General features: G+C 42.1%; 1 protein-coding gene across 2 annotated transcripts in view; it reads right to left on the bottom strand.

The window, feature by feature from the left end:
- Nucleotides 1-2,290: 2,290 nt before the first annotated feature.
- The window catches only part of RPS6KA5 (ribosomal protein S6 kinase A5), a 543,858-nt gene continuing 522,133 nt past the window's right edge, over nt 2,291-24,015 (bottom strand). For both annotated transcript variants that reach the window (XM_085626532.1, XM_085626531.1), the window contains one exon: nt 2,291-4,001. In XM_085626532.1, the coding sequence (XP_085482658.1) occupies nt 3,762-4,001 (240 nt within the window). In that variant the 3' untranslated portion in view covers nt 2,291-3,761. The remainder of the gene's footprint in view (nt 4,002-24,015) is intronic.

Below are 24,015 nucleotides of genomic sequence, written 5' to 3' on the forward strand. Positions count from 1 at the left end.
GTTACAAAACTTCTGGAATGCTGTAATTGCTACAATTAATGGGGTGCTAGCTCGTTCACTCCCTTGCACAGCAGAGGTTTGCCTCTTAGGATCATTCCCTATACACAAGGCAAGCAAGGCTGTCACTAGGTTTGTAGACCTGGCTTTCGTCTTGGCAAGAAAATGTATCGCAATGAGATGGATCACTGGGGCGGGCCCAACAGTGGTGACATGTGCAAGGGAAATTGATGCATGGGCCAGAGCTGACGAGAGAGCACTGATTCGGGAAGATGCACGAGGAATAAGGAATTGCCCATTAGCGGCCTTTGGGAGGAGGTGCATGGAGCCTGGGATAATTGAAATGATGGTGCAGCCGGAGAAATGGTGGATGGCACTCTGCAAGATGAGGGTATTGTGGAACCCCCTTGATGAAGTATACTTGTTTAACAAGAAACAGTTAGACTGAGGGGAGCTATCACTGTGGTGCCTTCCCTTTCTACTAGGTGTGGGCGGAATTTGCAAAGCTTCGCGAAACGGTAAAAAATCTCCGCGAGCACGCGGAATGGCTTGTTCCGACCGTTCGCGATACTTTTTTACTGTTCGCGAACACGCATTTTGAAAGCGCGAACAAGCAAAAAATTCCGCGAAGCCACTGATTTTTTGGCAATTGCGCGTTGTCTGCGGAACGTGAAATTATCCAAATCCCGCAAATTCCGCGAGCGGAACGGAATTTACCGCCCAGGCCTACCTGGCCTCTAGCGAAACAATGTGAATGTTTTTAGAACCCTTGGAACCACTTTATCTAAAGCAGGTTCTACTTCTCTCTCTCTGTCTTTTTTGTTTTTTAGTATTCAGACCTTCTGGACAACCTTGTTCTTGATTTTTGTTTCATTAACACAGTTCTTTTCTCTGACTAATAGGTCTATTGTTTATGGCATTTTCGCGACTACAGTTACAACTCTCAATTGTCAATATATGCATAGAGCACTAAAGTGTTATAATCCATAGAATCGCTATTAAAATTACTGGAGTATGTTAAGGTTTACGACCATACACAATTTGAGGCCCACTGAGACTGGAGTAACCATATGAATCTATTATGATGATGAAATGGTCTTTGATTACTTGGAAGCTATCCTATGTAGCTATTCGATCCATACTGGTAGTGGACTTAAAGTGTACTCTGACGAGATCCCAAATATATATCATGTATTGACTCTTACTCTTATATACATGTTTGTATCATTCTATTCAAATACCAATACAAATGCTTTAAAAAAAGAAAAGTTCAGTCACAATATCAAGGTGTCTGAATTTCTTCCTCAGTCTTGTCAGCCACATATGTTGGCAACAAAATACATTGTGTTCAAGCCTTCTTTAAGAGTACTCGGGCGGGCAACTGAAAAAATAATAGCTAAAAAAAAAACTTGATACCGGCGCTAAGCTTTCAAAATTATAAACTGTTTGCCAATAATGTGAATAGCTTGCATATCAACATGGCTGGAATTATTTTGCCACATTGCAATATTGTTTGGTGTAAATTGATTGCAATTGAAAATATATTTATGTATTTTCCACTGTGAATTATGTTAACCTTTGTAAGCCTTTGGTCTATTTTCTATCTTTTTACTACACGTCCCATAGGCTTATTGTAACATTTGTTTCAACAGTTCAATGGCAGCAGATGTTTTGCCCATGTTTTTTGGAGTCCTTAACGCACCTTAGAAAGCCCAATACAATTCTACTTTCCTATTAAGAGTTTCGTCACTATTTCTTCTCTCCTGGCTAGTCTTTCAAATTTAGGAATATAATGGATTTAGTGGTTTAGTGGTTGTAGAAGGGAACACTATCAAAACGAGACAAAATTATAGACTTTAAAATTGTGTGCGATATTTGAATATATTACCTTCCAAAAGTAGAATTCATGACGTTGAAATGTATTTAGGGATTTACAGAAATGCAGTAAATAAAGCTTAATATTCTTTGGTGACACACATCATATTATTAATATGTCCACAGTGAAAAAAATAACAAACTGCACAACAAAACATCATGGATGAGAAAATAACATACAAAATAAAACAACTTAAGGCGCTGTAATCATGCCAAGGAAGACTTAGCACAACAAAACTACCTGCTCCACCTTTTCTATGGCTTTCGCCATACCTGCGTTGCTGGCACACTGTCCAGAAACATAATGCATTCCATTTTTTGAGAAGTTTAAATTGTTTCACAATAAATAGTCTTATCATGTAAAATATGTGACGATCGTGCAAACATCAAATCCATAACTATAACATAACTACAAAGGTTTGTAAAAATTTAACAATTTAATCAAGACATTATTTTTGAACCTTGATGGTTTGATGAAGTCGGTGTCCTTGAACTACAAATCGAAATGCCTCTAAACAACACAAAGGTATGTTCATGTAAAAGTTAGCTTACAGCACCATTGTTCGTCATTGCAGTTTGTTTTCTACAACACAGATTTTTAGGGTCATGTAAATACAGTCAGTGACTGATACTTTTACACCTTAAATGAACATTTTCCAATAAACGTTTTTTGCATAGCATCTGGATTAAGTTTATTAACATTACTCTCAAAACTTGATTAGATGTAATTGGTTAATAGCTGTCATTTTATATTTTAAAACAAAACATGACTAAAAGGTTATTGTTTCAAATATAGATTAATTTATACGTGCTTTTAAAGACTTATGTTTCACTCTTAAAAGCAAGTGTTTTAGCACAGATTTATAAAATAGGCGTTGCAAATTGAAAAGTTCACCGGCAGAAATGTTTCGATGCATGTTTTATGCTTAATACCAAACATACTATTTACATAATAAATTACTACAGCAGAGATCCCTCACCATAGTACAACCACAGTATATAGGTGTGATGCACAGTGTTTCAGTAATATTTCCCTTTAGTTTTTTGCGGCAGATCATTGCATAAGCAGTTTGAATTTACCCAGCGCATGAGAAAGACACCACACAATGTCTTTACTCATGCACAGTTCCGAGGAGGGATAATAAAGTATATCACTTCAAAATCGTCTGATCCAAGTAAATTTGCTTTATCAAACAGCTAACTGCCAAGGCCCTTGCATAAAGTGCATTGTTATTACATTTCACATTAGCTGGCAAAGAGGCAGTCAAGGTTAGGAACCATGCCCAAATAACTAATGTGCAGTTAACACCGACCTCAAAAACTCTATCATAACTGATTTAATTATAAAAACTTGATAATATTACATGGACCAAGACTCATTTGACTGTACAGTTCTGTATAAATATAACATTTTAATAACCACACAACATTTGTATCAAAACAAGACAGGCATACACAACTCATATAAATTTAAAACACATGACACATTCAAAGGCTTTTGAAGGCTCTCCACATCTGCTCTATTTTTTTAAAGACATATTGAGATCTGGCTTTTAATGCAACAGAAATGTAAGACCTTCCCCTGTCCCAAGACAAATTAAGCTGCAACTCGGGATAAAGAACCGTTGGCCTATATGTGTAGCATGACAAAGTTCTCAAGTACCGTTAAAAAGAGTATTCACAAACTCTGGACACACAAAAACAGAGCACAAGATGGCTAGAAAGATCATAGCTGGCTATTAGACCCAAAGAAATCTGAACGAAGCATGGAGTCTGAAAAACAAAACTATGGGACACCATGTCCTATTGCAGACTGCATTTGACTGTTCGAAAAAAGCACCACAGTGAGTACCAAAGTATTAGTAAGTCTGTTTGGCCCGTTCTCTGTTCTAGTCTGAGAACTGGAAGATGCCTTCTGGGTTATTGCTCTCAGTCCGGTTAGTTGCCTGCAGTGCTTTGGTAGGAGACAATATATCTTGACACTGAGATGAGGACGATTGTGAACTCTCGCTGGAGCTGCTGCGTGTCTCTGTGCTTGTACTAGTCTTCTTCATCTTCCTCCTCTTTGCAAGAGGGGCTTTGTCGACATTCTGGAGAAGGAATCCTTCTCTCTTGTACTTATTGAAAGCCTAAAGCAAATAAGAAGAGTCTGCCTTTAGGAAACATTGCTGGTTTATACTTACAGAATTTAATGCAGACTAGAACGTAACAGGCATACCTGCATTAATAAGATAAAAAGTACCCACTGTAGTAAATTTACTTTGATACACTAGTGCCATTCTGCCTGGTAGGAGACAACAGAACACATTCTTGTTCAGAAGAAAAAAGGTTACAAATAAAACCTGGGCACAAATATGCTGCCACCTTCTGCCATCCATTCATCCCCCACACCTCTCTGATGCAATTAAGGAATGGGAGACAGTCTCCTATTTCACAGACTCACTGAGTAAACAGTAAAAACATATGCAAACCTCAAATTGTGGGGTCTCTGAAGTGAGAAGTGACTACAACGTGATATTTGATTTGCCAGGTAGAAGACATTATCCAGAGTCAAGTTAGAAAGACAGATATAATTCAGCCAGGCCTAATGACAACATTGCAGCACTTGCTTTTTCAGGTAGTATTTATTAGACGGACTCCTTGGCATGTGAAGTCAATCCTGGTTATCTTGACACAGGCCCGCCGGTATCCATAAACTACAGGTAACAGTAACCATTAAAAAGGTAGCGAAGCACAATGATACAAGGATAATATGAAGAATTAGGCAGTTCTGCTCAGAAAATATTTCAGCACAGGTGGAATATTGGAAAACTCTAGAACATCCCAAAGAAATAAAATCAGTTAGGCCAAGAAAATGGAAAGACTGGAAATGTCACCTGAAATATGTGAAATAATCAGGAATGCCTTAGTTTGTAGGCTGCATTTCAAATGAGGACATGGAATACAGAAACCAGCTCTTATAATCTAACAAGAAGGTTCACTGCAGAGAGCAGGGACCGACCCATTAGCACCCATGAGATATACAGGAAGCTTTTGGCCTTATCCTTTCAAGAAAGCAAATCTATGCATAGCTGTCCCTAAGTTAGGAACTAATAGTTATCTACGTCTTGGTGAAGATCCCTCACACTTTTTAGAAAGGGGAGTTTACAGCCTGCTTGGGTCTTTCGAGCTACTGCTAAATAGCAGTGGTGGCTAGTGACATTTGAAAGTGGTGGAGTGTAAGAGTTGGGCATGACATTTATATAGCGAGCGATATGAAAAAGTTCAATGGACAAACCTGGGGTCCAGGGTGAGTCCCTCTACCGAGAAAGAAATGAAAAAAAAAGATTGGCAAATGGTGCATTTTAAAGGAAATGAATGTAGCGATAAAGCAAGGCTTATTAAGCAGTGGGAACATATAGTCTTGAAATATTAAACATATTAAAAACTGCCCTATATCTTCCTGCATTCATGTGTTCAACAGTTACTGTAATGTGTAAATTGTACAGCATGACAACTTTAGCCCTTTAAAATGTATGCTTGCCCAGGGTCTTGCTCTGCATGCAGCATTAACTTTGGAAAAATATGCTCTAACCAGACTTTGAGAAGGACCTACAGATGCTGGATGTAACCAGTCGTATAGAAATACGTGCAGACAGGTCTTTAAGTGAGATGAAAAATGTGGATGCTCGCTATAAAGGAACATGTCAATACATTTCTGCGATTCCCATAGTGTGTGCCACCCGATCGGTATTTTGGTTTCTCAATGAAATGTAATTTTATCCAGATAAATGGCACAACAACTGACATACACCTAAAGCCTGTCAACATGATTGGCTTTGTCACTGGATGTTAGCTGTTTACGATAAATGAGTAACAACAATGATTTCTTATAAAAAATTAACATTGGAAAGCTTTACAGTCTGAAAAAGTGAGTCTGTGAATTAAATAGCATTGAGGGCTGCGGAAGGAGCTTTGGCCTTCAATTATGTGTGCTTTATGTTAGATATGTATCCTCTTTTTCCCTGCATATCTTGTCTGTCTGTACATCTTCAACCCCCTCTCTTTCCTCTTCAGCATTCTCTTTTCACTCTTCCCCGAATGCACTTCCTCGCATCTGTCACTGCACCGCCCCCCCTACATGCACTGCACTCCCTCAAATTTATGCACTTTAATTTCTCCTACTTTTGCCTTGCAAATATTTTGACATCTGTGTACCCCTTCACACACATATCCACATAATTTCAGTTGCAAATGCAATACACAAACATTTTTCTGTGTGCTCTGCAGAGAGGCTAACCCACTGACATGCACTTTGTTTGGCTTCAGCTTGAGCGCTTAATCAAAGCCCCTCATAAACACCTGACCTGGTTCAAGCCTCAAAGTATGCACAGAAAAATACAGATTAACAACAGCATAATGAAATAGCCAACGCTTAGGAATGCAAGATTAAGTAAAGTATGTAAAATGAGAGAGGAACTAAATCGCTGAAATTCATTCCCTTGACATTTTTAACATTCATTGTTTGCAAGTCAATCCATGTTTTAGGCATCAGGGTTAACTTAGGGGCATGAAGACAAGGCCAGTTTTAATGTCATACATCAGAGAACTGGCCACTATAACATGTTCCACAGAAAGCACATACCTCTCACTTTGGGCTTGACTCCGATATTTGGATCAACTACGCAAGGGAACAAGAGCAAACTCTGCTCCTTATTTGGATCCATTTTGCAAGGCAACAAATTCCACAGCTTCACTTCTAAAGGAGCGAGAGATGTGCATCGATCGGATGGGGCGTCACAGTGGGGGAGGTTAACGTGATGAGGGGTCTCAGCACAATATACAGAACATAGCATTAGCTTGCAAACACTTACCATTACCGAGTACAAGACGTGCTTGCATCCACTCTCACATATGACGAAAGGGTGGGATGTACGCATTTGAATGACAGACGGCTGAAATCACGCAGGGATGATGTCTCCGACGACAAACTATGACTCGTATTGCGTCACTGGCCTACAGTGAACCCTAAACTACAATGACGATGAAGGGCTTTAAAACAGAAAGCCCTGCGTCATGCATCACCATTAAAAAAGTAATTTACTGCCTGGCTTCCGTCTACTGCAGAGCAGGCAGCCTGAAACAGACAGTCCAGACTTATATACATCAGTTTATTTAGGTATACAATCGTATCTGTAGATAAATCGATCAATTTAATATTTTGTCATGTAAATGTGTAGGAATTTCAGAGGGGCGCAGCCCTTGAGCCCTAATGGAGAAATCGCCCCTGCTAAATAGGCCGCTGAGGGCAATATTTCATGTTCAGAAGACCATTCTCATAGATCCATGACACAGCACAGCAGTGCTATTGTCTTTGAAAATTAAAACTCATGACTTATAAAGGCTGTCAGAGGCAGAAGATGGTCTTCAGAACAATTATGTGATAGATCCAGTGGAGTATCAAAATGTGTTCTATTCTAATAATGGGGGAGTTTCGAAGTAAAAGTTACTTACCTTCGATAGCGTAAAATCTGGTAGAGAGACAGTCTAACCGCAGATTCATTAACCTTTGAATTCTACCCAGGCGCCAGTCTGGATCTGGAAATTTCTCATCAGTACTTCTGCGTGCCGGGGGAAGGTGTTGTATGGCTCTCTGATGACGTTGACTCTGGTCCTGACGTCAGTGGAGCCATGTAAGGCCCCTCCTGCGCACGGACATCAGTTTCTTCTTTTCCGTGCTGTAACGCGAATCGGAGAAGCAATTCCTTGTGTCAATTTTTTCCTGACCTGCTTCGATACTCCATGTGGGCATATGTCGGTGACGAACCCGAATACAATTTGAATGTGTAATTCGGCGAGCACCACAACGCTGAAGATTGTGGCCCCTGCCAGTATCTAAAACCGAAGTCGTTAAAGGAGTGACGTTTGAAGTTGATGGTGCTGCGTGCGTCACGACCTCGGAGGCTTCCCAGTCTCAGTCTTCATCGTCTCAGGAAAAGCAGGGTTGATCTAGGAGCCGAAGCCGGTCTGGAGGACGACTTTCTCCAGGGAAGTCAAAAGGTAAGGGGCGGTTGAAGTGAGCTGAAGACTCAGCATTCCAGGGCTTTACTGCGTGGGGACTTAGTCTCCCAAGGCTCCTCCCGCTCGACAGTTGAGGAGGCCGTATGCGACTCCGCACCGTGTCTCCCTGTGTTTCTGGGAGACAGTGAGTCGATGGCTCAGATAAAGGAATATTATAATTCCTTGCACTTCATCTTTGGGAACCCATCTCCCTCTGGAGTGCCTTTAGGCCCCAAGGGGGTGCCGTCGGGAGGGTTTGCCCTCGGTGACGCCTGAGTCTTTGGAGTCGAGGGGTCGATGTGGGTCAGCCCCGCTTTGGCGCAGGTCCACCGTCCTTCGGGATCTCTACCTACGACACCCGACTTCGATCTGTCTCCGATACTGACATCGGTGGCGTCGGTCGAAGTTGCTTCTCCTCCTCAGTGTAGACATCATAAGACGTCTGATGCGAAATAAACTAGTCAGACTGAGGTGGATATGCAGGTTTTGATTCCCTCTCAGGGAGAAGCTGTCAAAAGACAGCCTGTGTCGATTGAGGCAGGGCCCTTTCAGTCCATTTCTGATATTAACGTGCCTCAGCTGGAGGAGAGCTGGTTGTCTGCTCTGGGAGAGGCTATTGGCCTGGATTCATCTCCAGCCTCAGGGTTCCTTTCTCTCCCTGGCCTTGCCACGGAGGCACGTTCCTCCTTTGCAGACATGCTAAGAAAAGTGGCTACAGTTTTAAACTGGTCACTTCCTAGGGTGCAAAGGTCCACAGACCCTTTGATTGAGATCCTTTTTCAGTGACAGAAAGGGTAAGAACCTGTTCTTCTGTTTGGGGGGGGACCCTTTTGATGTATTATTAAGTTCTTGTGCCAAGCCTGAATCAGGGGCCTCAGTGGACCGTGACATCGCATGCAGACACCTGCCTGCACTTGGGGACCCAATTTCTATTCATAGACACCCTTCCACCTGTAGCTTGGTGACTCAGGTTGCGACTTCTTCGCAAGATGTAGCTTCTGTCCCTAAGAATCCAGTGGGTACGGAGTAAAGAATTGTGATGCATGTGGTAAACGCATCTTTGATTCGAGAAGTTCAGCCTTGAGATCCACAAATACATCTTGTGTGCTGGGGTGATATTCCCATGCTTTGTGGGATTCACTACAGAATTTGTTACCATCTCTGCCGGATAATGTTTGCTCTGAGATTGGTGATTTGATTAAAGATGGTCAACAGGCTGCTAGGCTTACTATAAGGTGTGGCTTGGACACCATGGACTCTGTAGAACGCACAATAGCATTGGGCAGTGGCATTAAGGCGTAGAGCTTGGTTGGCAACTTCGGGTTTCTTGGAGGCTGTCCAGTCGACTTTGGTCGATATGACATTTGATGGTGTCCATCTTATTTGGGAGGCAAGCTTAGGGAGCGTTGAGAAGCTTCCATGGAGGACAGAGGTCTTCAGAGTCAAGGCGTTGTTTGTACTGGTGTAACTTGTCTTATACTTGAGATGTAGGTTTCTTTCAAAGCGAGTAAGCTTTGTTAGGACATTTTATGTGTCCGTTATTGGTTTGACCACTTAATGTCCTGCGAGAGCAGATGTTTTATTCTCAGTACCAGTTTTTTCCTTTTCATAGAGTCGATTTAGATAACGAGGGAGGCTTCCCTTTGTCCCTTGGCCTCTGAGGATGAGCTTCGTGCTCAAGAGATTATTTTCAAGAGATGTATCTTCTTGTTGGAAGATTTTCTGACACAGGCTTCTTTGAAGCAGTTCAGTATGCTAAAATTAGCATGTTTGACATTTCGTTGTCTCTCATAGGGACATGTTAGAATGCCAGTGGTAAGTTTGGTATAGAGGGATGCTCTGGTCTTTACCCGTTAGAGTGATCAACGTGGTATGTCCTCACTACTCTTGTGATAGGTATATTTATTATGGCAATATTCAGGGCCTACGTTTGTATTCTTTTGAATGCATGTTCTGGTGGTCATCCTTTATTACCATCCCCTTGGACTATGTGTTTTTATGGTGTAGGTAGTCTTCTCCTTCTGGGCAGACTGCATATCTACATTTTTATTGTATATGCTTCGCTTCTTGGAAAATTGTGAGGGTAAACTCAGAGTTTATGATGTATTCTTCGGAAGGCACAAGTTAGTTGCCTTCACCACTGTGGAAGGTATAAGTATTTCAATTTGTTCATTCCTTGAACATATGGGGTGAACTCTGTATCTTATGCTTTGTGATTGGCAGTGTCTGATACATACTGATGGAGACTTCTAGCTGCAGTTTCCTTACATGTTTTCGGTCACACAATTTATGGAATCTTTAGGCTTTATAAGAAGTTCTTGTTATTCGCCTCCAATGCTTTTTTTGCATCCATTTGGACGGTATATTCTACCTGTCTTTTTGGGGTGTGTGTCTATTTTCACAGTGCTTTACAAGTCCTTGTGATTCATGGCTGTTACATCTTGAGGCAGGCTTGTGATCAAATTGTGTTTCATTTCAAAAGTGTTGTTGCATGCGCTTGCTAACAAGGATTGATTTTATATATTATTTCCCTTTAATGTTTCTATCTTTTCCTTATTTAATATTTTGATATGGTACTAATAAGTGTGTTTCACCTGTCTTGGTATTTTGAAGGGAGTCATTGAAGGGAGTCATCTTCAGAACATCGGACCATGACACTGAAGGCAATGCAGGAGCAGGCTTTGTAAATACCTGCGGTCCAACAGTAAATGTGGGCCAGCGATGCTCTTTGTGTTTCAGACCACTTGGAGTCTTTTGGGGCATAATGTTATATGTATTGTGCATATATACAAGTGATACACCTTTGTGGTGACATTTGTTTACAACATGACAATTGATGAATATCAACATTAAATTCAAATCTATTGGTGTCATTTTAACCTCCTTACAGTGCATTATGTAACCTTTGAGTGGTCATTTTGTTCAAACAAAATTCTCAATACCATGGAGGTCTTCATGTTCATCTTTCTTTTGGTGTTCATTCATCTTGGTATAATGGAATGGGTTTTGAGAGTCCTTCTTTGATATTTTATCAGGATATCTCTTTTCTCTGATATTTCTTTATCGTTGTTACATGACTTTTGTCTTGCACTCAGCCCTTTTAGTCAACAAGTTTCTATCCCCTTGGGGAATAGAGGTTAATATCTGATAACACAACAGATGATACTTTTGGGGATTTTCACCCCTTTCATTCAAGGGCTGATTCTCTTGGGCCTGTTAGGTTGTTTATTATGTATATGTTCTGTGACAGTCTTCATGGATTCTCTTGAGAGCCAAGCTCTTGTTTTGCTATTCCTACGCAAATTTGGTCGGTTGTTAGTTATGACTGACTGGTTCTCATTGAGAAGTTTTGTAGGATTGGTTCGCAGATCCTCCTCCACGGGGGGTATAGCTATGGTATTTAATAAAAAAATTAAGTAATCTGTGGCTAGCTGTATCTATCAGATGTAAAAGTTACTTACCTTCAGTAACGTAATATCTGGTAGAGTCACAGATTCATTAACTCCCTACGCATTCGCCCCACTCTGCAAATGTCATATGAGGTAAGGGTTATACACTTTTTCAGTACTGGTTTTTATACACCAGAGATTACTATCTCAACTTATGTTGGGCCTCAACAGACCACTTGACCTGGCCACATAGGTCTTGTTTGGATGTTGTCATATTGTCAGTTTCCAAATTTGTGTGGTTGGTATGGGGGGGGGGGGGGAGATGTTTTCTATTCACACTGGATTGGACACCAGTGGGCAGTATTGATATATTTGTTCTTTGAAAGTCTTTGTTGGTATCATCATATCTGGTGTTGGCACTATCAATATGTCACGTAATGGTGTAATTCAACAATCAGCTTGGTGCTGGTTTATAGGTTTTCATTTAACTCTGTACTTTGTTGATTACTTGGGGTGGTTTTCTTTAAAAAACCATGTGATGTCCTTCTTTATTTTCTTTAGTGGCTCTGCGTTCTGGACACATAAGGTTTCACAGAAGAAACTGACGTCCACGCGCCAGAGGGGACTTATATGGCGCCACTGATGTCAGAACCGGAGTAGACTTTGCGGAGCCTTACGACTGTCTCCCAGCATACTGAGGTACTGCTGAAAAATGTCTGGATCTAGACTGGCGCCTGGGGAGAACTGAAAAGTTCAGGAATCTGTGGCTAGACTATGTCTCTAAAAGATAAAATAAAATAGCTTCAGCTCAATGTGATTATAAGACAGATCCTGACCTTTAGAAATCACAGGATGATAATCATCTAAAGGACTGTGGTGGCTTCCCTACTGCAACTAGATAGGTCTGTGGTGATGGAAAAAATGGCTGATGGCTGATCCTATCAAAAGATTCTTCAAAGTCTATTCTCTTCACTTCTAATAGGACAAGCATCTAACAAAACAAGGTGGTAAAACACCTGGTTCCAAAGACGAGCCAGAGTGAGTGGACTACGATGCATCCATCTGATGAAGAGGTCTTTGACACTGCCATGCTGTGTTGGAGTAGCAAGTGAAACAATGAAACCCTTTCTGGGAGCATGTAAAAGGAGGACAATTCCCATCTGAGGCAGTGCCCAGCTTCTTGAAAATGAAAGAAAGATGTGGGGATGGTATTAAGTATAACTTCATTCAGAGATAGAGCCAGGTCAAGGAGAAGAGAATACTGCCAAGCCCTCCAAGTAAGGTTACAGATGAATGTTCAGCTTCTGTGTGTAAGGTTATTTCATCATTTTGATCCTGGAAAACACTTTGGGTGCTGTTGAGACAGGAATCTCCTGTGCATGATATATGGACATGCCTCTTCTCCTGTGTGCCCAACTACATGCTTATCTGTCATTCTGACTTATTTTGAACTTGGTGCCATTGTGCGCTGGGGATAACTGTCCTATCCAGGGTATACCTTATAAAGTGGTGGTGGTGGTGGCAGCAGCATACTGTGTTTTGAAAGATTAACAGTGTGACCAGATTTTTTATTTATTTATTTTTTTACCTTTGACACAGAGTGAGGCCCACCGGCCCCACTTGTACAAAGTTCCTCTGCTATGTGTATGCCCAAACCACTGCAATGAAATGCTATGATTATGTCCAATGGGTGCATATGTGTGCAGCACATGCAGGTGTGTGTCTGTCCTGCCTGCATCAGCCTGGGTGCGGAAGCCAGTAGGATTAATTTTCTATACTACCGTCCTTGCACAGCGCAAGAATGAGGGTGACAACATCATCCCAAGGCAATGGAATTGTATTGCCTGCATTCGTGTGGCAAAGGAGATCCACACACTGAAGAGAGGAGGATGGAGACAGTGCTATCTTCAGAAATTCAAAGAAGACTTTATTAACTAGGGGCTGCTGATTAGTTCTTCCTAGCACTGACATTTGGTAGCTGGAACAGACAAGGGGCAAGACTGCAGTTTCTGTTGTGTAAGACAAGGATGTTTCTAGGTCAGCGTACCCTTTTGTCTATCCCAAGGCCTCAGTTGAGCAGGTGATAGCCAGGTGCACTTTATTTTGCCAGTTTTATGGGTGCTCCGGTATGGAGCCAGCACCAGTGCTACCTGCTGCAACAAACATCACTCTACACAAAGCTGTGTCTAGAGTGCACAATAAGAAAGGTAAGGACTACGATGCTGCATACCAGGCTCGCCAGATCTATGCGCTGCCATATGGGTAGCTGTGAGCTATACTGCGTTATCCTTGCCGCGCTTCGGCCCACACTCTGAGCGCGCTGCTGGCGCTCGACCACCCGGAGACCTCCACATTCTGGGGAAACAGAGACATCCGCTGGGTCACTGGCTCGGGGCTTGGGTGGCAGCCGGCGTAGCCGTGGAGTGGGCTAGATCACAGCGCCATCCTCTACCATTGATAGCATGCACCTGGGACACCACTAAAATTAAAAAGCACATACGTACCATTACGCACCTACTCCCTTCACAACGCACGCACCTCCCTTCTGTGCACATGTTACCCTGTATGATGCCGCCGGACCCCCGGGTTGTCGGCTAAATGGCTGTGTTCTAATATCTGGAAATGTACATTTTGCTTAACTGCTTTACCACCTGGACGGTGACTGTGCGTTGTCAGATGACGTAAATGTGCACAATAAAGGTTTACAAAAAAAAAAAATAAGAAATCCACTTGAAAGAACTAGCTCAAACCAGTTCTTTAGTTTGAGACGTTCTCTGTCCAGAAAATGGGAATAAAATTGAAAAGCAAACTAGCCTTCCATGTTAAATTTCGAAGTCTATTAAGAACAAGTAGCACAGTGCTCTGTACAGTACTTGAAGGACTGCTGTGTGACCAGAGCTGGTGTCTGCCTGTCAGTCACTCTTCTCATGGATGAGGAAATCACCTGAATTTTGCACTTTCTGCTGGAGCAGCCTAGGGTCTGACTGTGTGCCTAGAAGTCGTCTACCTTCTGAGAGAGGGAAAGTGCCTGTATCACCCTGCAGCAGAAGAGACAGTCCAAAAAAGAAAAGCCCAGACTGCCCCCGGGCTGTGGAACATACAGAGGAACTGGACTGCTGAGAGCGACATAGAAGTCATCTGTATTGTGTAGGGTTCCCTGGGTCTCTCATACCTGGTTACTGCTCTTAATAATTGCCTCATTTCACTTGTTGGGCTAAGACTGTTGCACAATGACACTGGCCCATTTAAGGCTGCAACTACCTAATTGGTTCGGGTTAGGCTGTGACTGCATGAATCAAGATTTTGGTGTAGTTCTACCAGGTGTGCTTTCCCATCCACAGGTGACACGAGTGAACATGGTTCAATGCACCAATGAGGAATGTAAAAGACAGGTTATAGTAGCCCTGCAAAACACTACTCAATGTGTACTTGAAATAGATGCATTACTTTTGGGTTACTAATACTCCCTATGAAGGGATCAGGTGCACTATGGTAACCTTTTTCATTATTCACAATATTACACACCCACTGCACTAAGAATAATAAACACTTTTACGTAAAGAGTATTTATTACTACAGGAACAACCTGTTTCTCACAACACAGGATATTATAAAAACAGCAAAAATACATGTTATAAATTACTAGAATATAATTAACAGTTCTTGTGTTGAAATTTTTTATTGAGTTTTATAAGACTAATACATCAGAGCATAAATAACAATAAATAAAGAGAAAATAAATCCATGTTGAGAGAAACAGGGTACTGGTGAATAAATACGATATAAATATGCATTTAAATAAATAAATACTAGTTGAAGTAACAATTCGCTCAAAACATAGAATGATACATAATAAATAAATAACCTATAAGAAAAAGAAAAAGGGGGAAAATCTAGAAAATGAAAGTGTAGAAAATATAAATGAATAGAACGAAGAAAAAGTAATTAGATAGAGACAGAAAAACACATCAACGGATGAAACAAAGGATAAAAAAAAGACAAGGAAAAGAGATAAACAAAGGACAAAAGAGGGTAAAAGCTGATTAATGTGCTTGGGTAAAAGTGGAAGCAGGGGATTCAGCAGTATTTGATTTAAGAAATGGAGACCAAATTCGGAGAAAAACGTCAGCTTGGTCCTGAAGGTTATAAATCGTGCGTTCATGGGAGGCTGTTTGCATCATTGCCACCAACCAATCTTCCTGCGAGGGAGGTAAAGATGATTTCCAATGACGCAGTATACATATTTTGGCAGTAGCAAGTGAGGTATGAAAAAGGCGGAGTTGTGGTTTCGAGAGCTTTGGGGAGTGACGTAAATCATGCAAGAGAATGTTAGTTGGCGTGAGTGGCAATTTTAGGGGCATAGTGGAATTCAAAGTAGTACCAATGTAAGTCCAATAACATTGGATACTAGGACATTCACAAATGATATGAGTAATATCACAACCTGAATTGGCACATCTCCAGCAGTTAGAATGAGAGAGAAGACCAGCTTTGTGTAATTTGACTGGGGACCAATGCCAATCATGCAGTATTTTGAAAAGACAAAATTTGAGCCTTGATTCACGAGCTCCCTTGTTTAAATTCTCTAGAATCAAATCCCATTCAGTATCAGAGAAGGAAATTGAGAGGCGAGATTGCCATTTACGCTGAAGATCATGTGAAAGGGATTTAGAAAAAAGATGAGATGAAAAGATTTTGTATATACCAGAAGTAACACCTTTAAATTTCCCCCAAATGTGCAAATAGGATAATATAGGAGAGTCTTGCAGTAGCCACGGTGATGACCCTATATGGGTCTTCAAACATTGCTGAAGCTGAAGGTATTTAGAAGAGTGATGTAGAGGAAGATAAAATTCTACCCTGAGCTGAGAGAATGGCTTAAAATCCCCATCATGCAGAAGTTGATCCGGATAAAGGATACCTGCAGCTCGCCACTCAGGCCAGGATAACATACGACCATTGATACGAATACCCGAGTTATTCCATAGGGGAGCCTTGATATGAATTCTCGGATTGGAGCCTAACAACCTGTGACTTCTCTGCCAGGATTTATGCATGGTAGATAATATCGGGTTTTTCGGGTCGAGACGACTAGTACCACTACCATACAAAGGAGTAAGATTCGATTCTGAGGATAGAAGATGTCGTTCTATTTGAACCCATTGTGGTAAGTCTTTGATACCAGGTAAAAAATATGAGAGTTGGGAAATATGTAACGCCAAAGAGTAGTGTTCAATGGATGGAAGGCCAATTCCGCCAGATAACTGATGAGCCTTTAACTTAGTTATAGCAAGGCGAGGCTTAGCAGTACCCCAAATGAAGGTTTTAATCTGGGCATCTACTGACCGAAGTAAGGATAAGGGAATCTGTAGGGGAAGCATACCTAAAATGTATATAAATCTCGGAAGAGTAACCATTTTAACAGCCTGAGTTCTACCCCAAAGAGAAAGACCCAAAGCCTTCCATTTATCAAAATCCCGTTGCATTTGGGAGATAAGAGGAGACAAATTATCTGCAACCATGTCTTGTAACCCTTTATTAACTAGGACACCCAAGTATTTGAGGCGTGAAGGCTGCCAGTGAAAAGGAAATCCAAAAGTAGCTGCTTTTGTAGTACCGTTAGAAATGGGTAAAGCCTCACTCTTGTCCCAATTAATCTTGTAACCTGAAAAGGAAGAGAAATCATTAATAATTTGAAGAAAAGAAGGGATCGACCGAGGAAGACGAGTAAGGGTGAGTAAGATGTCATCAGCATACAGGTATATTTTGGAATGTCCAATTGGGAGGGGGATACCAGAGACCTCATCAGATTGACGAATGGTAGCAGCCAAAGGCTCCATAGCCAAAAGAAACAGAAGGGGGGATAATGGACAACCTTGGCGTGTCCCTCTTTTAATCGTAAAGGTGTCAGACAGAAACCCACCACAATTCACTTGGGCAGAAGGATGATTGTAAAGTAAGCGTACCTTATCAATAAATTTCGTACCTAAACCAAATCTATCCATGACCGTGAAGAGATAATTCCATTCGATACGATCGAACGCTTTTTCTGCGTCAAGTGAAAGGGCTAACGCATCGTCTGTAAGATGTTGAGCCGACCACAGTGCATGGGCCAGAGAACGCAAATGGTTCCGGGAAGAACGTCCCGGTACAAAGCCTACTTGGGAATGGTGTATCAAAGAAGGCAAGACTTTACGCAAACGAGACGCAAGGATACTAGCCAGGATTTTAATATCAGAGTTCAACAGAGAAATAGGACGATAACTGCTGCAAAGCTGGGGATCTTTACCCGGCTTTGGAAGCACAACAATGATAGCTTTGTTAGAAAGGGGGCCTAGTGAAGAGGCATTATCCGCCTCCTGGAATGCGGCATGTAGAGTGTCAATAATATTGTGACCTGCCCATCGATAAAATTCAGGAGGAAATCCATCCTCTCCAGGGGCCTTGTGATAGGGCAGGGCCGCGACCGCACTAGAAACCTCATCCCTAGTTATTTCACCCTCGAGAATGGCTCTGCCATCCGCTGAGAGAGAAGGAAGATGCACCTTTGCAAGAAATGCTGTCATCTTATCCGAATCCACTCGATTATCAGAAGTATAAAGGGATTCGTAAAAGGAGGCAAATTCATTAACAATGTCTTGAGGCTTTGTGCACAAGTGTCCTTGCGCAGATCTAATGGCCGGAATGGCCATAGACGCCTCCCTCTGACGCAACTGCGCGGCTAATAACCTTCCCGCCTTTTCTCCTTGCTCGTAATGTCGACCTTTCATTTTCTGTAAAGCGTATTCTGCTTTAGATGTAAAAAGACTGTTTAAGGCCATTCGGGCTTGTTCGAGCGATTTACGATTTTGTAAGGATGGAGAAGTGATGTATAGGCGAGAATAGGTTTGTATGTCATGTTCGAGCTCAACTTGTCTCCTTGCATTTTGCTTATTAGCGATTGCTGCATCACGCATTAATTGTCCCCTTAAAGTAGCCTTAGCTGCAGCCCAAAGAGTCCTGCTGGAGGCCACGGACCCCTGATTCGTAGAAAGATAAGTTTGAAGGTGTGATTGCAGTTGGGATTTACCAACAGGAGTCTTGTGGCGCTGAATATTCATACGCCAGGGCTTACGTCCAGGCCTAGAAAGTCCCAGCTCAAGGGAAAGGAGAACCGGAGAGTGGTCAGACAGTGCCGCTTCCAGAATGCAGGAATCTGTGACCAGCTGAACTGCGTTATGTGAGATGAGGAAATAGTTAAGACGAGAAAACGTACCATGAGCCGATGAAAAGAAAGTATATTCCTTATCCGTTGGATGGCTAAAACGCCAATGATCAACCAACCCAATATCTGATATGATGTCACCTAACAAAGCTCTATCTGACGCATTGCCCCTATCTAATGGACCAGTTTTATCTAGAATGGAGTCTTGCGTCACATTCCAGTCTCCACCAATCAAATATTGCGATGCATTAATTTCAAGCAATAAGCGGGATAGTTGAAGAAAAAATGTTTTTTTGGTACCCGTGGGGGCATAATTAACAGTTCTGACATGGTTAAAATGGTTAAAATGTCATTTAGAACCCAACGCCCTAATGTCTACTTCTATGCGCTACACTAAGATCATGGAAGGCACAGCAACTTGCTGTCTAGAGTTTCTTAGGGAGAAGAGATACACTGCATACCTTACTGACAGCAAAGGTGGTCTTTATCAGCGGAGGCGTGAAGACTGTGTTCCCTGCGAAGGGCAAACACACGCTGCGGTCTTCTTTAGGGACTCTGCTTTATCAGCTTCAGGAGAAATGTAGAATCTGCGAAGTATGCTGGCAGCAGGTGAGACGGTCTCTGGCAGAATCTTGTGTGATAATCTGGGTGAAAGATCTATCCTGAAAAGTGATCAAGTGGCAGTCCTTATATGCTAAATCTTATTAGAAATTGGAATTTCTGACATAAGTTTAGGAACATCTGACATGTGCATCATGGTGTGCGGTCCAGATGTTTCTTTATGAACATGTAAGGTTGAAGGACGTCTAATCAGACTACACTATTTCGACTATATGTATTTGTTCCAACTTAATCTTGAAATGGTGATGAGTAGGCATTTGACCCAGATGGATGCTGCATAAGGTGCTACATCTATGCCATTAGTCAACTGACTTAAGTTTTCATAGTTCTTAGAATGATAACGTCAGACGACATCTGCGTTAAATGGTAGACACGACAATGATTTAGCATAGATCAGGAAATATGGTGACTTCCACTGTCTAAGATTGAGACAATGGTGACTTCCATTATCCAAGATGGAGACAGGGCCTACATAAAATGGAGTCTGATCTTGGGGGCTTTAGGTCAGTTCGATGACATCCGCACAGTTGGGGCTTAAAATGCCTTCCTGGCCCAGTCACGTGTATATTTGCCATATGAAAACATCGGTACAGACAGGGCTTCAACTGCCTGCTGGGGCCAGTCATTACTGCAATTGCTGTGAGATAACATCGACCCGCCTGGGTGTGCCTCAGCGCTCCACACACTTGTGCCACTGCTCTACAAAGACTGGGAGTAGAGACAAAGCTGTGCCTGGTTAACGCTGCAGCCCCCAAACTTGCTCTAGCTCATTGCGGTTCTTCAAAAGACTCCAAAATGCCAGACAAGCTCAAGAGAGAGGATAAAGAATCGCTGTGTGCCCATAAGACCACCAGGGGAAAAAAGCATGAAAACTATGTGGTGCATATGATTGAGTGGAGACATTATAGACTGCACCTGTGCCTAACTAATGCCTCTGTTGTCACTACTAGGGGTGAGCTGACCCGAGTAGGTTTAGCAAAGAAGAGAATCAGCTTTTCTAGTGCTACATAAGGAAGGCATTACCAGGATCATAGATTTGTAACTTAAATTGGATTGTGTATTATTTACTACCACTGTGTGAATCAAAGTACTTTCTTTTTCGCAGAGGATAAGCACTGCACTGGACATTGAAGTTATTCTGTCTGTTGAATGATCGTTGAGTCCTGAGTTTGTGCACTCCCACACTCAATAACTAAGAAGTCCATGGCTGGTCTCTCTTGCTAACCTGAGAGTGAAGCACGGAAGGGGTTGAGTGTGGTCTAGTGGGCAGTGGGGCGACCACAGGTCACCAGTGGAAAACCACCTCAGCTAATACAACTGGGGCACAGTAGACTTTGACTCCGCTGTGGCCACTGATAAGTGTATGACAGGTGCAAAAGTCATGTCAAAGGGAAAACCCTTAACTCTTAAGGAACCTTACTTTAAATGTACACCACTCTGTCAGATCAGACCAAATCAGGTGAAATCATCTGAGCAACTGGGAAACTGGGATAAAAGCAAAGTCCTACTGCAAGTCCACACATCCTGGAGAATAGTACAGCATGCCTCTGGTAGAGTGTGATGCAGGAATCCAGGCACTCGTTAGAGGAGGCCCACTCAAGGATCCTATTAGGTGGCCAACAGATATTGGTGGTGACTTTCCACCTACATAGGTACGTAGAGTTACTGACTTGTTCGTTGGGTGGTAATTTGATAGAGGTATAGTTCACAAAGTCTTTTGTAAAAATTACTCAATAGGGTAGTGGGTGGAAAAGGATACCTTTTATTGCCTCACCCATACCGATGCATCTTGAAGGATGAGAACAAAATGTTCACCCCCTTATGTAGAACACTTTGCTTATAGACGTCTGCCAATTCATAGTATGAATAAACTCTAGAGATGGTTTTTGGGAGGCGTTCAACACCAAATGTTCCTGATACACGCAGCATTTTCATGCTGTATGTGTTTGTTAGCTGCATCCTAGAAATTAGAGAGATGTTTGTTGATATGGTTAATTAGCTGAGTAATGTCCAGTCAAATGTGAGGCTACTATCTGTATTCATAACTTTACTGGGAGATTGTTTCTTCTGTTTTAGAAAACAAACATTTAAAGGGGGCCAGTAATGACCAATGCTGTCCATCAAGGACCTTAACTATGGTAACAGCACCACCCACTCTAACATCATGTCCAATGTACTACCTGGAATTTGGTTAATGTGGACTAGCAAATGACAGGGACATGCAATCTGTAAATTAACACATTTACAAAGTGAACAGGCCCACTGAAAGCCAATGTGGTACATCCATCAGTGCTTTCATGTCAAATTTGACACAAAAATTGCTCTCTTAGGTGGCTAACATCTAGAACAGTTCCAAGGCACATTTCATTTTGGGAGGATGGACGGGGGACGGAGGGGCAGGGGTGCTCCCCATCCATTTTTCACAGACTGGTGCACACAACCACCATTCATCAGTGTTCCCTACACGATGGCCACTTACTTTGCTCATACTGGCTCATATCTGGCATTTGGGGGACAGTTCCACCACGTCACCTATGGGTACCCACTAAAGCAATGCTTCCTTTGGCGCCTTCCGAAACTGCATCATCAGTTACCTTGTCTTTATATACCCATGGATGCTTCTTCCTTTTGCCTTCTCCATCACATGCTGCTCCAGTCCTTAGGCCAAACTCTCCACACAGCTAAAGTTTACATCCATTAGATTCTCTAAACCTACAATCAAGTCCAGTAAAATGTTAATACTCTTGTCTAGTTTCATTTTTAAATTTTTCAAAGGTGCAACTGCAGGTACTAGCTCAGAATACTGAGGCAATCCATCACTGTGTGGCCACATATAAATATCATGGGAGATCCTTTGCTCTCAGGTTATCAGCTCCCTACTACTTCCTGGAATAACTCACAGAGTACATTTCGGGTGAACACTGTATGCGGGATATGATGCATACAACAGGGGATTTATGTAATTGGTCAGCTACTGAAGGACTATGGTGGGGTCACTTAAACTTTGGCAGAGTTGGGAGACCTGCTCTTGAAAGTGCATTTCCCCTACCTCATTAGCAGGAGCAAACATCAGGAAGAAGTCTGTTATAAACAAAAAAAAGCATTTACCAAAGGGCATTTGGACACTAAGGATGGTTACAAGATACTCTAAGAGAGACCCAACCCTCATACAGGCTGGCAGGACTTGGGTTAGCTGGTCATACGTGATTGCAAACTGCTGACTTGATTGAATATAGGTATGCTATTCTGTTTCAGTGGTTATAGTTTTGTGGATTTCAGTGGTCTTTTCTCGATGTTTTCCAAACCTTTTAAAATTGGTGGCCATCAGTGTTTATTCAGCTGCCTAATCCCCAAAATAGACAAAACTGTGTTTTCCAGTGTTTAGTAAACATATTGTTTTACTACTGCATTAATTGTTATAAAGCACAAATTTAATTTAAAAGAGAGGGAATGCAGGGTATGTAATGTCTTCTCACTGGCAGTGTGTCCAATGGACTTTATTTTTGTTGGTCTTATAGCTCAGGCTCTCTCCTTCATGACTCTGTCTGGTTTACAGGACTACTAAAGGATTTTTAAAAAATGAAGAGTGTTTTACTAGATGTTTTAATATTCAAAATCCTGGACAAGTTTGGGAGTCATTCGCCTACTCCTTATTGAATATTATGGCATTGCAGTAGTGATCAATGCTGCCAACAGCATGGTAACATTTGAAACCTTTACAATGTTGAATTACACCAGATTAACTTGCAGCTCTGTATTCTAAGGCACCTGAAACATACTTTTAGCATACTTACCACTGCTTTCTGCAGTCTTTGCCTGATTATATTGAGGAGGTGCTGCTCTTGTGTGGACATTCATAGCTGCCAAGGGACCCCATGGCGAATATCTCACTTTAAATCAGTCCTGACTTTTTAACAGACATCACATTGTATTTCTGCGACTTGGAAGTTTGAAGTTACCATGTAACTATGGGCCAGCAAACTCCAGCAGTAAAGTGCAGTTGGGTGGAAAGCCAGGATTAGCTGAAGGTATCCCACATAATAACGGGACACCCTGCAGCTATGAATCTTTTTAGTATGAGGAAGGAATATGCTACTTACTAGTATGCATCTGTTCTTGGCATGTAGAGCTGCAGAGTCACACACTGAGGATAAGATCGCCATCTGGTGTTGGGCTCGGATGATTGCAGGTTGTTGTTGTCTTCGGAAGAAGCCTTTGGTCACGAGGTTGGTGACTCCTCCCCTGGACAACAGTGCGCATGGGCATCCACTCCATCGTCAGATTGTTTTTTCGCCATGATGGGAAAAGATGGAGTGTATAGAAATGAAAGAAAGGATGTCCATGTGTAATATCTAAGTAAGACGGATGCTGGAACAGATACAGGTCCCGGGGAGGCGGGCGGGCGTGTGTGACTCTGCAGCTCTACATGCCAAGAACAGATGCATACTGGTAAGTAGCATATTCCGTTCGAGGCATATGAGCTGCAGATCACACACTGAGGATAGATTATACAGCAGTGCTTCCCCTTAGCGGTGGTCGCCTGTATCCATTGCAGCAGCTTGAAATAAAGTTTTTAGGACAGCCTGGCCCACAGAGGCCTGTTGTTTGGCCTGCACGTCAACACAATAGTGTTTAGTGAAGGTATGCGTGGTAGACCACGTGGCTGCCTTGCAAATGTCTTCTAAGGGAATGTTACCTAAGAAGGTCATAGAAGCCCCTATTTTACGCGTGGAGTGCGCCCTAGGGGGAACTGTAAGTGTACGTTTAGCCGTAGCATATTTGGATGCATTTAACTATCCATCGGGCTATACCTGATTTGGAGATCGGGTTGCCTTTATGTGGTGGTGCGAAAGCAACAAAGAGTTGTTTTGTCTTTCGAAAAGGTTTTGT

This window comes from Triturus cristatus, chromosome 9 (assembly GCF_964204655.1).
Source record: "Triturus cristatus chromosome 9, aTriCri1.1, whole genome shotgun sequence".
Lineage (NCBI taxonomy): Eukaryota > Metazoa > Chordata > Amphibia > Caudata > Salamandridae > Triturus > Triturus cristatus.